The sequence below is a fragment of the Hippocampus bargibanti genome, linkage group LG10 (assembly GCF_051943395.1).
Source record: "Hippocampus bargibanti isolate YZ-2025 linkage group LG10, ASM5194339v1, whole genome shotgun sequence".
Lineage (NCBI taxonomy): Eukaryota > Metazoa > Chordata > Actinopteri > Syngnathiformes > Syngnathidae > Hippocampus > Hippocampus bargibanti.
In genome coordinates this window covers 15,439,210-15,452,321 of record NC_142743.1, presented here as the reverse complement: position 1 = coordinate 15,452,321, position 13,112 = coordinate 15,439,210, and the positions used below count along the sequence as shown (strand labels likewise).

The following is a 13,112-nucleotide window of genomic DNA, read 5'->3' as shown; positions in this document are numbered from 1 at the left end:
CACGCCTCTCCGCACCCCCTTCAAGTCAGAGACCCAGATAACTGAAGGGCAATATCTGTGACAGGCCACAGAGTTGAATGTGCTCAGCAAGTGAGACTCGGACCTGAATGGCTGGAGCTACGCATTAAAAGCGATGAGGTCAGCCCACCATTTTGGCCCAAACAAAGGTTACCACCATGTAGTTGCATTTCTCACGATCGCACACCGTAACCCTCTGATCAAATGGGCCTTTGTGAGAGCTCATATAAAAGGGCATGTTATACAATAGTGGGTTCGAATAATAACATGAGGAGGGGTCAGTTATCAAAAAGAAGCCAGTCACACAGGGAGGGGTTGGAAGGGAGGCTTGGGTGCAGGGAAGAAAAAAAACATCAGGGCCTGTGTGGCGAAATGTGGCATGGACTGAAAGAGGTCGAATGGCTGGGAAGAGGCATTCGGGAGTGAAAGGGAGGCAGAAAAGAGAAGCAGCTTCTTCCCAAGAAGCAGCTGAGCATGACCGTCTGAGGCCAAACGACGGGGAAGGAAGAAGACCCCGAACACAAGAACTGGGCTGCATGTGCTCACAATGCATGAGCTGGATGCTCAATTTGTTTGCTGCTGTTTGGAAGAGTGAAATGGCCTCAGGTTTTCTAGGGAATTGACGATGGATGTGCAGGCTTGGTGTACTCTAAGAGGATGGCTTCATGACGCAAGTGGCATCCGATTAAATTGCCAGGCATTTTGGTGAAGCAATCACATACATGCAAAAAATGGTTGAGAAGCTTGGTTATTGTTTCATGATTGTTGCGCAACAAACCAGATAAATCGGCGGGCCAATGTCTTTACATGTCAGGGGAAAGAATCCTGACTTGAAATTGCGCATCTTTAAATAGTATTTTCCTTTTGGAACTTAAACTCTGCACCATTGCACTGTCAGGTTGACGCGCTCACCAGTCCACCACTCAGCCGCAAAAATTCTACAAAACCATAGAAGCAAATATGCCATGCAGAAAACTTGGTTATGATAGTACTTTAAATGCAGGCTTTAATTTCAAAGTATTTGTGGGGATGCATAAATTACAGTATTACCAATTTCTAGAAGAGGGATGGATTAATATTAACGTCAAGAAGACTTTGTTTGAAGACTATAACTTGTCACCAAATATCATACTGATTGCTTGGGAGAACTTTACTGTCAGCAAATGTAGACAATATGTTTGTTCCATGTGGACAACAGTATACTCATTTGAAACAAAGTCCTGTGCGTTGCCTTATTCTTAACCCAAAATTGTGTCTGCGATGTTGATCACACAGCCAAGGTCTCATGAAACCTGGAAACAGTTCTCCATGTGCTAGCTACCTCCATCCGCAAAACTCCACTAATGGCTTTCAGGGTGGCCCACAACGCGCAATGAACATGAAGGTATTCAGTTCACACAAATGGGACGTGCTCGTAACGGTGACCCTGGAACGAACGGGGATGGCTCATTGTGTGTTTTGAGTGCTTTATAGGGACATCAATGAAAGGAAGTCGGGTAGGTTGTGTCACTGCCATCAAGACCAAAGAGCACAGAGTTGGAGAGGGAGGCAGAAAGCATGTCACATGAAGTAACATTAAAACTGTGTTCTGATCTCAACTTCGTTTGTTGAGGCTTGTCAGTGGTTTGACATTTCAAAATACTGGTGGAAACCACAAGAAATACATTGCTTACCAAATTGAGTATCGATACAAAATGCATCCGGAGGTGATAATCAAACATGATTTCAATATACAGTAAAGTCTCGTTATATCGATATTCAAGGGAGTCCGAAAAAATATCGATATAACCGGGACTATCGATATATCCGACCCTGTTTGCATGTAATTTTCTCCGTGCGTGCATAGAAATAGTATCGATATAACCGGGACTATCGATATATCCGATATCGATATAACGAGACTTTACTGTATTTTAACCTTGTCTTTTTTTTTTAAAGGCATCATGTGGTATTCACTGAGTTTTGCAGTCGATGTCACCTTCGCTCGTCGCCTTTAACTTCTTCAGCTCCTTCATTAGCTCATGCTCAAGGGTTAAAATCTCTTTGGGCTTCTTGTACTGTACAAAAGTGAAAACAAAGGGAAATAAATGGCATTGTAGTCTACAAAGAGCTCCAGTACCTGAGTTGCTTCATTAAACACAGGCGGTTCATTAGAACTTCAAGACATCATCTAGAGAAGATGTAATGACCTGTGTTTTTGATATGAAACGACATACACACAAGAGACCAATTACAACATAATTGTACAAGTGGGTGGGGAAGGAAGAACAAAGATGCATTACCACAGCACGACAATTCAATTACAATTAATCAATTCCAGTCATGATCAGGGGGAGGCGTGACGAAAGGTTGGCCTGCTTCCATTTTTAATCAAGCCCAGTCCTACAATATTTGGTGCAGTAATTTAGCCCCCCACCACCACCCTCAAAAAATGTTATGTATAAATGTTATCGTAAAATGAAGGATAACGTATTGTTCTTTTTATTTTACTAATTAAATGTTACTGTGAGTTAAATGAATTCAGCCATTTTCACACTAAGAGTGACCAATTCAGCATATTGTATCATTTGTCTCATTCATAACCGCCAATTTAAAAAGACACATTTTACCTTTCCTATACACTTTTATATCTAATGACATAATTGTTTCTTCCGTTTATTTAACAAAAATAGAATAACCATACTGAAAACTGACTGCATATTCAGGAAGTCATGCAACTTTTTTTATTTGTAGATTACTTGTGAATATTGACTGTAAAACAAAAGATGAAAGTTGATGAAAGTATGAAAGTAAGTCATTTCACACATTGTTAGCTGAAGAGCATACTGGAACTGCTTAAGTCATTACCACAGAGTAGCTAAGTAGCAGTAGGCTTTTTCGGTTCAAAACCTCTGTTCTTACTTTCCTGTATCAAATTTGTACATTTTCCCAATGTTTGGGTTTATGTCTGTAAACCATTCTAACATGCACAGCACAAACCCCCATACCTATCTAACGATTCCCTCTCGTTCCCTCAGATCCTCTGCCCATCTCAGCACGATGGGGGACAGAGCTTTCAGCTGCTCTGTCCCCTAACTCTGGAACTCCCTTCCTCCCAACATTCGTAACATCAATTCTCTTCCCAACTTCAAATCCCATCTCAAAATCCACCTATTTAAAATTGCATTTTTTTTGTGTATCTCTACCTCGTTTCTATTTATAACTGTATTTTATTTATTGTATTCTATTTATAATTGTATTTTATTCATTATTGTATCTATGCATGTCTGTGTCCTTGAGAGGTTTGAAAGGCGCTTGAAATAAGATGTATTATTATTATTATTATTATTATTATTATTATTATTATTATTATTATTATTATACAACTAATAGTCTGGGTTGGGCTTGAGATCAGACTGCGGTATGGCCATCTTGAAAAGACTCTGCACTCTGTGTGATAAAAAAAATGAAATGTGAAATGAAAAAGTTCAAGTTTGAGTTGGGTCTTCATCTGAAGCCTTTCTGGGAAAACTGTCACCTGCCCAACATAAAAAGGTGTTTGGCACGAAGAAGTTAAGGAAGGTAGAAATATGTGAACATTTATGCGCATGATACTTACACTGACTATCAACGTGTTGTTAGCATGAGTGAAGCTTAAGGCAGAGCTATCCAGTGGAACTTGATTGCGATCCAAATCAGGAATACCAAACTTCTTGTAATACCTGGTAATGCACAAAAGAGGGCCACTTTATGTACAGCATCCAGAACAGTGATTCCCAAACTCACAAACTAAACATTGTGTCTTTATGTAATTATATGTTGCTGTGTCATATAGAAACAGGGAGAAGAATAAAATGCTCTTCCACTCGCTGGAATAAAGTACATATTTAAACTGTGTATCCATTTTTTGTGACATTTGTGTTTTCAGGTGTCTTGTCTGAGTATTTTTTAATTAAGAATTACCAAGCCCGGATAAATACAGAGGGTTGTGGCGACCCCTTGAAGGGAAAAGCCGAAAGGAAAAGAAGAATATTTGAAATGAAGAGCGTTGGCTCAAAAAAGGTTGGGTCAACACTGGAGACGAATATAGAGCAAACAGCGTCATCTATAGGAATAATAGCATTACAACAAGTGGTACATTGGATTGGATTGGATTGGATTTGCCTTTATTAGTCTCACAGTGGAGAAATTTACATTTCACAGCAGCATGGAGTGTACATGGAGTGTGTTCAAGCATAGTTACTTTTTGTTGGACGTTTTTATGACAATGCATCTTTCAGGCGCTTGTACTGAAACATGAAAGACATCTTTGGGATGGGGAAGGTTCCGGATTCTCCACTGAAAACTGGTCGGTGTATCTTTACGCATAAAAAGGGGCTGTGGAAACAAAAGGGATGGCTCTTCAGAATCATCTAACAGGTGCAAACAATCCAAAATACACAGTTTCCAACTGAAATGAAACATGTTGGATTCAAGACTTTAGAGAGAAAACATACATTGGAGCAGTTCTCTTTGAGCATCTCAGCATCCAAAGAAACAGAAGAACCAACTAGCGGCTCCCCCACTTCTACCTGCCATTGACCTTGCGCTCCAAGGGTGTTTGTGTGACGCCACTTCCGCACTGCAAATCATTAAATATTCCACTAAATGCATCATCTGATGGACATAAATCATGGCTGGTGAATGATCCATTGTGTGCAACGCTTACCAACAAGTTCATCTGTCCTCAAGTCATACTCTTCTGCCATTTCGTTTCCATCTCCAAAGAGGTAGTGGATCTTCCTTTTCCCTTGTGATTGGGAATGGCAAAACATGAAAATTAGGAGGCAAATGGGTTTTGTAATTGGCCAAGAATATACACAGCTTTTATCAACGTTCTATCCTGCTTGTCTTCAACAGGTTGCTGGTGAACTGGAGCCTCACACAACAGACAGTCTCCTCCAAAGGTGTCAAACTCATTTTTGACGTGGACCACATTGTAGTTACGGTTTCCTCTCAGGGACTCATGAATTTGGGAAAGCCATTAGAATGTTTGATTCCCTCCACATATTACATTTAGAGTGCACAACAAATTAATGAATTACTAATTTTCACATTTGAAGTAAAACATAATGACTGTTATTGTGGTTTACATGGGACAATTTGAAATTTCGGTTTGTACTTTAGCAAGCATCATGAAACTTGACATGCTTGATTTGCTTTCGCGTGCCGAAAAAAAAATGATGTGGTGGGCCAGATTTGGCCCACCACATCATTTTTTCTTGAGTCTTGAGTTTCACACCTGTTGGCGAGACCATATTTAACTGGCTCCCAGGGAATCGCAGCGCACATATAAACCAAAAACCATTCCTACTCATATTTACAGATATGGACATCCTCGTCTTCAATGAACTAAACAATCACTTTTGGGAAATGTGCGAGCAAGCCAGAGTACCAAATGAGAATCCACCCAAGTACATGGGAAAACATGCAAATACCAAAATGAAGGCGAAACTCAGTAATAGGATGCATAGTGCATTATCAAGGTGTTGGTAACTAGAAACATGTTCGAAGATTAAATCAACGAGACACAGCGACAGTGGCTGCATGCTCAAATATTACGAGCGGGCCGACTGTTTACAAATTCCATATAACCGTATTGATTATGACGAAGGTGGTTCTTGTTATCGTGTAGCGTTTGCTCTTAGCGATAATTTGGAGACAGGGTTTGTGGGGTTAACTTCTTTGCATTCTATTCAAGTCCACAAAAATACACATTTTGATAAAAATAGAGTTTTGAACTGCTGGCCAACCGTTGACAACGAAAACATTTGTACAGAAACTTTTCTGAGACTCTACACTTACCATCGTGAATCAAAGCAGTTTTCTTAGAGGATTTTAGGTTATCGATCCAGCTTTGCACAGCCATCTTTGAGTGGTGCAGAGACACTTCCGGAATCAAACCGTAGCCATGGCAACTCACAATGAAGTCATAAGTCAACATTAGATATGCTCAAATATCAACTTGAGCACACGAAAGTATGTTTTTTACACAACGCTCATGCAGACGACATCAACTTAAAAATCGTAAATATTTGGCCGTTTTGCATGTTTATTTTCTGACATGTGGTGATTGCATGTCAAGGCAAAGTAAACGTTTTCATTGAGAAAAATACACGGTGGTTGTTTTAAAATGTGTCGGAACAAAATATTAAAATAACGCATCAAAACATTTTTAAAACAGTGCAAGCAAATACATGTAATCCGGAAAGTGTAAAGCAAATAACCCGGAAATGGGGAGTTGTGTCGTCACAGTGCGACAATTTGGGACAGAGCTCCTTCCAGTATAATTTATGAAAAATATACACATTCTACATTAGAACAAAACATACAATCAGAAGCGACACGTATTTATTATTTTAATAATAAACAGTGGAGTCCAAAATGTTTAACGACATGTTTTGAAAAAAATGAACCGGAAGAGTTTGCTTTCAACATGTATTTGTTGTGAACGAGTACGAACTGGTTCTTCTGGAAGAGGGTAAGCGCAAAACATGGCAAATTATTTTAAAATAGTTTAGATAACCACCGGCGTGTTTATTATACATCCGGTTAAATCAGCAACAAAAAAATAACCTGAAAGATTTTTAGATGTACAGCTTGCCCCTTTCACCCTGAAGATGGAACCGTGTTACGGTGTTATGAAAGCGTTCCCTAAAGTTAAAAGGGCCCGAGTTTCTCAAGGAAATGATTCTCCCCCCTTAAAGAAAAAATCTGATGAATTTGAAGTCACAGGTTAGTATTAGTATTTGGTTTTGATTCCCAGTCAGATAATGCGCCACATTAAGTTTTGTCTTTTTGTCTCCCTTTTCGTAGGACATACATTTAATGGGACTTCAGTTTACATCTTGCCTGCGGGAATCGGAAATGCAAGATGCCAAATCTTTCAAAGGCAAATTGAACAGAACGGAGGCCAGACAGAAAGTTCCATCTGTGCTGGTGTCACGCATGTTGTTGTTGATGACAACATGGAGTGTGACAGGGCTTTGCGTCTCATGAAGGTGGACGCAATGCCTTCTGGTGTCCATCTTGTGAAATGTAGTTGGTTAAGTTCATGTATCAGTGAGAAACAGCTCTTGGATGAATCAAGATACAGTATTTTAACAGAGAGGTAATTCTCCTCATTGCTTTATGTGCTGTGGCAAAACCCTGTGAATGCGGGTTTATGTGCGTATACATCTCCTCGCGGTCTGTATTAGACTTAATGTAGACACCTCAATTATTCTGATACCATTGTCTTCTCTCCTTAGATATTATCTTGCTCCTGTTATTGCCAATTGTCTCTCATTTTAGGGATACGGAAACTCATCAAGACTTGGTGAACACCAAATCTGCAACTGAAGTAACTCCCAAGCCAGAGTGTGATCAAAGCATGGAAGGGGAGACATCAGACATGGTCAGTGGCTGTTACATTTGTAGAAAAGTCAGATGCTAAGCTAGGGCTGGGCGACATGACTGAAAAGTATGTCGCCCAGTGTGTATATGTGTATTTGCTTGTTGGATTGGAGCAAAAGGATTGGAGCAAAAGGCTACAAAGTATTAACGCAAGGCGGCCGAATAATATTGCACGCCCCACTTTTCAGTTTTTTATTTGTTAAAAAAGTTTAAATTGCCCAATGAATTTTATTCCACTTCATGATTGTGTCCCACTTGTTGATTCTTGACAAAAAAAACTTACTAACTAAAACATCTTTATGTTTGAAGCCTGATATATGGCGAAAGGTTGCAAGATTCAAGGGGGCCAAATACTTTTGCAAGGCACTGTATGTGTGTATGTGTGTATATATATATATATACACACACACACACGCACAACTCATTACCATAACCATGTAATCTATTTCAGATTGCATCAAACAAAAACGTGCTAGAAGATGAGGGGGTCAGTCAGAGTCACCTGCAAGCTCTCATCACAGGCCAGTGCCCCAAAGAAGAAGCCGTTGGGCTCAGTCTTGAGCCCGATGGAGACGCTGACATCCATCCGGTGGTCTCTGGGAAGTGGGTCTGCGCCCAATCTTCTCTGTCCAAAAATGATAACTTCAACAAACACATCACAGACAAACTAGAACTACTGTCCAAGGCTTATACACACCAGGGGGACAAGTGGAGGGCATTGGGCTACTCCAAAGCTATTAATGCTTTGAAGAGCTATCACAAGCCGGTTACGTCTTATCAGGTAAGCTAACGTAGATGCAAGAAATACTGCATACATTCACAAGAAGCATTGAACCCCTCCATTTTTCTTTTTTTTTTGTTTCCTGTGTTTCAGGAGGCATGCCTCATCCCGGGAATTGGCAAACGCATGGCGGATAAAATTGATGAGATCATGGAAAGTGGTCATCTGCGCAAGCTCAATCACATTGGAGAGGCTGTGCCAGTATTAGAGCTTTTTACTAACATTTGGGGTGCAGGAGCAAAGACAGCTCAGCTTTGGTACCAACAGGTACTCGACTTCGTTCGTTCTCTTTATTACTAATGGAATGCTCATCTCTGATGATTATAAAGAGAAGTATATGGGTGAAATGTATGGTCTAAACATGATCCCTTTTAGGTGTAGATCGAAAAGTATGCATAGCCAAAAGACAAGTTAGAAATAAAACCATACCTATTGTATCTTTTCAGCTAGGCCAGAATTCATACTGAGTGATTCTGTTGCAATAGTTTCATAATATTAATGATTAATAACCCTTGTTTTAGAATAAGTGCGGTCTTGGATTTTCAATGTTTTTCTTTGTTGTTTTTTTTCTTATTCATCAGGGGTTCCGAACTTTGGAGGATATTCGCACAAAAGCCCACTTGAGCGGCTCTCAGAAAATAGGGCTCAAGCACTACGATGACTTCCAAGACAGAATGCCCAGGGAAGAAGCTGCAGCCATTGAGGAAGTGGTATATACATTTTTGTATCTCTCTGTAAACATTTAGTTTTATAGGCTGCTTCCTTCAACATTTGAAACACCATTTATTTCTGGCTTTGTGCAGGTAAAGCGTGCTGCCCAAGCAATAGATTCTGGCCTTGTGGCAATGGCATGTGGCTCGTATCGCAGAGGAAAGAAGACATGTGGAGATGTTGATGTGCTTATTTCACATCCTGACGGAAAATCCCACAAAGGTGTATTCAGCAAAGTGCTCCAAAGCCTCCATGACACTGGTAAGCTCTCCCAGAATGAGTTAGAGGAGAGGCTTTTCATCTGTACACAAACCCTTGTTTTTATGTTTTTTCCTCAGGCTTTTTGACAGACGATCTCGTGAGTCATGAGGAGAATGGAGAGCAGAAGAAATACATGGGAGTATGCCGCCTGCCAGGACCGGACCACCGCCATCGCAGGCTGGATGTCATTGTAGTGCCTTACAATGAGTTTGCCTGTGCGCTGATGTACTTTACCGGCTCTGCACACTTCAACCGCTCCATGAGGGCTCTGGCAAAGACAAAGAGCATGAGCTTGTCAGAGCATTCACTGAACCAAAGTGTGGTGCGTCAAGGTAGTGCAAAGGTGTATGCTGGCACACCCCTACCTACACCTAATGAGAGCGACGTTTTTAAACTTTTGGGTATACCATACCGACAGCCTTGTGAGAGGGACTGGTGACGGTTTGCAATAACCATGCTTTGTTCTATTAGAATGTATCTATCCATCTATTTTCCAATCCACTTCATCCTAAGGAGTAGTGGGGGTTTGCTGGCGCCTTATCTTCACAAGAGTCGTGGAGGGTTGCTGGAGCTTGTCCCACTTGTCTTCGGGCAGTAGCTGGGGGACACCCTCGGTCTGCATTCACACTTTGAGACAACTTAAATTTTTCATTTAGCCCACCATGCATGTTTTTGGAATGTGGGGATAAATCAGAGTACCCAGAGACAACCCACACAGCCACGGGGAGAACATGCAAACTCCACAAAGGATGGAGATCAAACCCATGACCTCTGCACTGTGAGGTAAAGGCACTAAATAGTCAACCTTCGGGCTGCTCGAAAGAACATTTACGGCAGTTTAAATCTATTTACCCCTGACTAATTTGAATGATGATTTTATTCAACAGTTCAAAGTGGGTACTCAACACCTTTAAAACATTTGCTAAACTAGATGCACGATCCAAGAGTGCACGAATGTTAAATAATGGATTCAAAAGCACGATATTTCAGAACTTAATGAATATGCAAACAACATTTTGCTTTTATGTACAAACTATTTCTGTGAAATGATAAAATTGAAACTCAAGCGGTATTCTGCCACTTCAAATCAAACAACCCATCATGAAAGCTGTCATTAATAAAATGTATTCAACAATGAATATAATGTTTTAGCCTTGGTATACATCGCATAGAAAATTGGTAAACGAGGTGCTTCGACAGACGGATGAATCCCTCCAGACAATCAACTTTCCTTTTCAATGAAGAAACTAAAATTCTGTTTCATTTCATTATTGAAACATTATAACGTGTGTTTATGTGGTTGAATGAAGGTTGATGACTAGCAGGTCATTGTTTTGTTTTTAATTTATATATTTACATCTCCTAATTTCATTGGAATTTGGATTTGTAAATTGTAATGGGACTTGCTAAATGTGGATTTACATTAAAATATAAATGAAAAAATATCTAAGAAGCATGAACAGTTCTGTCATCCACTGGGGCGCTGAAACAAGAAAACAATGGGGTAATTCGTCCAAGAAGTCTGTAAATTCTCTTAAAAATTGTACGAGTGAAATCCAGGGAAGTAGGTTGAGCTGTTTCAACGAGTTTGTCCACCTCAGAAAAGTGTTTTTCTGGATCTTTGTCTTTGCAGGCGTGCTCTTGCACGATTTTCATCATGCTGGAAGCAGTTCTCAAATAATCACTGCACAGGTGGTACGGGTCTTTGCTCAAGTGAGCCATTGTAATGAATGGCTGCAGCAAAGCCTGATGGGGAGAGATTCTCTGGTCGCCGTCAAGGTGCAGCATCCTTTTCAGAATCTCGACAAAGGCTCTGCGGTCTTCCACCTCCGCGACTTCATCCTCAACAGAATAAAAGGTCATAAGGGCATCCAGAGAGCTGGGTGGTTCAATGAAGCCACTCCACTCGAGTGGTGTAGTATGGTTGACTGCTTCATACTCCTCAGGTGTCCTCAGTCGATAGTGTAGAGATTGACTGGCCTCATCCTTAATGAAGAAGCGTTTGGTATATTTCCCTGCACACAGCATGCGGTTCTGTGGCTGACCCAGAACATCCACCATACACTTCATCATCTGGTATTCACAGTCAACAGGGAAGAGGTTGTCAGCAATGTAAAGGAATACCAAGACACAACCGACGCTCCAAACATCTATAGCCTCAGTGAAGGGAAGTCCAAGGGCAGCCTCTGGAGCTCTGTAACCTTTTGGCTGTATCTTCATCCCGGGATGCACACTGGAGACTACCTGAGCGAGGCCAAAGTCTATTAACTTTACCTTGAGGGGACAGTCATGCTTGTTGACACACATGATGTTGTCTGGTTTAATATCTGTGTGTAAGATGCCAAGGTGCTTCAGAGTATCTAAGGCTACCAGCAACTGTTTGGCAACCGACCGGATTTCACTCAGAGACATTGGCTCCCAATTTCGTCCGATGAGCAAGTCGAACAGATGACAGTCGAGCATCTCAAAAACCAGACAGGTGTGACCCATATATTCAAACCTTTCATAGAATTTTATAATGTTGGCATGGTCTGGGTTCAAGTCGCTGACCATCTTGAGCATGGCGAGCTCCTTTTCAGTCTCCCTGATAAAAAAGGCATTCTTCTTTATGATCTTTACTGCCACTGTATCCATGGTGGACTTTTTTAGGCACTTGGCCACTTTTCCAAAGCGACCTTCGCCCACAAACTCCAGGACAGTGTATGGTGAGGAGCCACTGTTTAATATCTGGCCTGTCAGGATGTTACATGCTATCAGCAGCACTGAAGAGAGACATCAAAGAATACAGGGCCACATTACTGTCCAGATTACAATGTCTATAAAATATATATATATATATATATATATATATATATATATATATATATATATATATATATATATATATATATATATATATATATATATATATATATATATATATATATATTTATTTATTTTTAGATGCTTGAAAAACACCAAGCAGGTTGATTTATGAACCATTCATAAAGTAACAATAGCTTTTAGTATAGCTATATATATTATCTCGTACCAAATATTGCTATTTTTATCTTTATGAATGCTTCATAAACTTCACCCTGTTTGGTGTTTTTCAACCATCTAAAAATAATTTATAAATACAACGAGTTCTAACAGACTGAGTCATTAAATTAAAATCTTACTGGGCCACTTTTTTTAGCTCGAGGTAAATCGTCGGGATTGTTTGTTTTACGTATACGGCGATTAAAAGACATCGTCAGCGTTTACATTTTGGTTTATTTCGTAAACACTGCAATGCGCATGCGCACTGTATTCGGGCGTCCGTAGCTCAGACAAAACCAATCGCTATATTAACTGTTTATTTTCGTTATCATGCCCATCAGACTGAATACAGGTTTAAGGTCTGGAATAAAGCTATAAATGCGTCAAATTTTCGGAATACTATTTTCAAACAGACTGCAGCATAAACGATGAATGTGTTGGCTAAACACTATTCCTATTGAGTGTATAAAGTGTGTTTTTCACACAAACTTTGGCCATTATTTTAATTAAGTCTTACCTGAACCATGTGATGTATCTGTTGTCAGAGAGTTTATGCACGATGCCATTTTTAAATGATATTATCAGAAAAACGGCATATTCGAAATATCTGATTTGGCAACTGGTACATGATGTCCAAGGATTTTTTGATGCTATCAGATCCGCCTCGGAGATCTGAGATTGTGAGTTTTCATGGTTTTGATCATTTTGTCAATCTGTGTCCTGCGATTGACTGGCTGGATAATATAGTATTAAGTGTATACCGCCTCGCACCCAAAGTTCAGCTGACGATGAGCGATCATGAAAATGGAGGGTGGCATTCGTTCCGATCACTCCAGAATGGACACTTTTGATAGTCGAACAATTTCGACAACTGAAACTCTGTGACGCAACAGCAGAGGCGGGGGTA

General features: G+C 40.2%; 3 protein-coding genes across 4 annotated transcripts; 1 reads left to right on the top strand and 2 right to left on the bottom strand.

Moving 5' to 3' along the window:
• Positions 1 to 18: 18 nt before the first annotated feature.
• Positions 19 to 5,960, bottom strand: dpcd (deleted in primary ciliary dyskinesia homolog (mouse)). Its single transcript, XM_089006492.1, has 6 exons — positions 5,842 to 5,960; positions 4,706 to 4,786; positions 4,494 to 4,618; positions 4,241 to 4,374; positions 3,617 to 3,719; positions 19 to 2,075 (listed from the first exon to the last, which is right to left on the bottom strand). The coding sequence occupies exons 1-6, from the start codon at positions 5,903 to 5,905 to the stop codon at positions 1,971 to 1,973; spliced, it is 612 nt and encodes a 203-aa protein (XP_088862618.1). The 5' UTR covers positions 5,906 to 5,960; the 3' UTR covers positions 19 to 1,970.
• A 328-nt stretch (positions 5,961 to 6,288) lies between these two features.
• Positions 6,289 to 10,629, top strand: poll (polymerase (DNA directed), lambda). 2 transcript variants are annotated; one of them, XM_089006316.1, is made up of 9 exons: positions 6,289 to 6,517; positions 6,628 to 6,771; positions 6,853 to 7,147; positions 7,330 to 7,432; positions 7,883 to 8,212; positions 8,306 to 8,479; positions 8,794 to 8,922; positions 9,016 to 9,184; positions 9,262 to 10,629. In XM_089006316.1, the coding sequence occupies exons 2-9, from the start codon at positions 6,657 to 6,659 to the stop codon at positions 9,621 to 9,623; spliced, it is 1,677 nt and encodes a 558-aa protein (XP_088862442.1). In that variant the 5' UTR covers positions 6,289 to 6,517; positions 6,628 to 6,656; the 3' UTR covers positions 9,624 to 10,629. The 2 variants fall into 2 exon arrangements, with proteins under 2 accessions (XP_088862442.1, XP_088862441.1); XM_089006315.1 differs by having other exon boundaries at positions 6,290 to 6,771.
• LOC148892623 (homeodomain-interacting protein kinase 2-like) lies at positions 10,628 to 11,972 on the bottom strand. Its single transcript, XM_089006317.1, has one exon. The coding sequence runs from the start codon at positions 11,816 to 11,818 to the stop codon at positions 10,631 to 10,633; it is 1,188 nt and encodes a 395-aa protein (XP_088862443.1). The 5' UTR covers positions 11,819 to 11,972; the 3' UTR covers positions 10,628 to 10,630.
• Positions 11,973 to 13,112: the final 1,140 nt, after the last annotated feature.

What these genes read in the sequence shown, in the direction of transcription:
- poll (XM_089006316.1), top strand. Translation starts at nt 6,657, where the DNA reads ATGGAACCGTGTTACGGTGTTATGAAAGCGTTCCCTAAAGTTAAAAGG. An exon ending in TGATGAATTTGAAGTCACAG is followed by an intron (nt 6,772 to 6,852) that starts GTTAGTATTAGT and finishes CCCTTTTCGTAG; the next exon opens with GACATACATTTAATGGGACT. An exon ending in TACAGTATTTTAACAGAGAG is followed by an intron (nt 7,148 to 7,329) that starts GTAATTCTCCTC and finishes CTCTCATTTTAG; the next exon opens with GGATACGGAAACTCATCAAG.
- dpcd (XM_089006492.1), bottom strand. Translation starts at nt 5,905, where the DNA reads ATGGCTGTGCAAAGCTGGATCGATAACCTAAAATCCTCTAAGAAAACT. An exon ending in GAGGACAGATGAACTTGTTG is followed by an intron (nt 4,619 to 4,705) that starts GTAAGCGTTGCA and finishes AATGATTTGCAG; the next exon opens with TGCGGAAGTGGCGTCACACA. An exon ending in TCAAAGAGAACTGCTCCAAT is followed by an intron (nt 4,375 to 4,493) that starts GTATGTTTTCTC and finishes TTGTTTCCACAG; the next exon opens with CCCCTTTTTATGCGTAAAGA.
- LOC148892623 (XM_089006317.1), bottom strand. Translation starts at nt 11,818, where the DNA reads ATGGATACAGTGGCAGTAAAGATCATAAAGAAGAATGCCTTTTTTATC.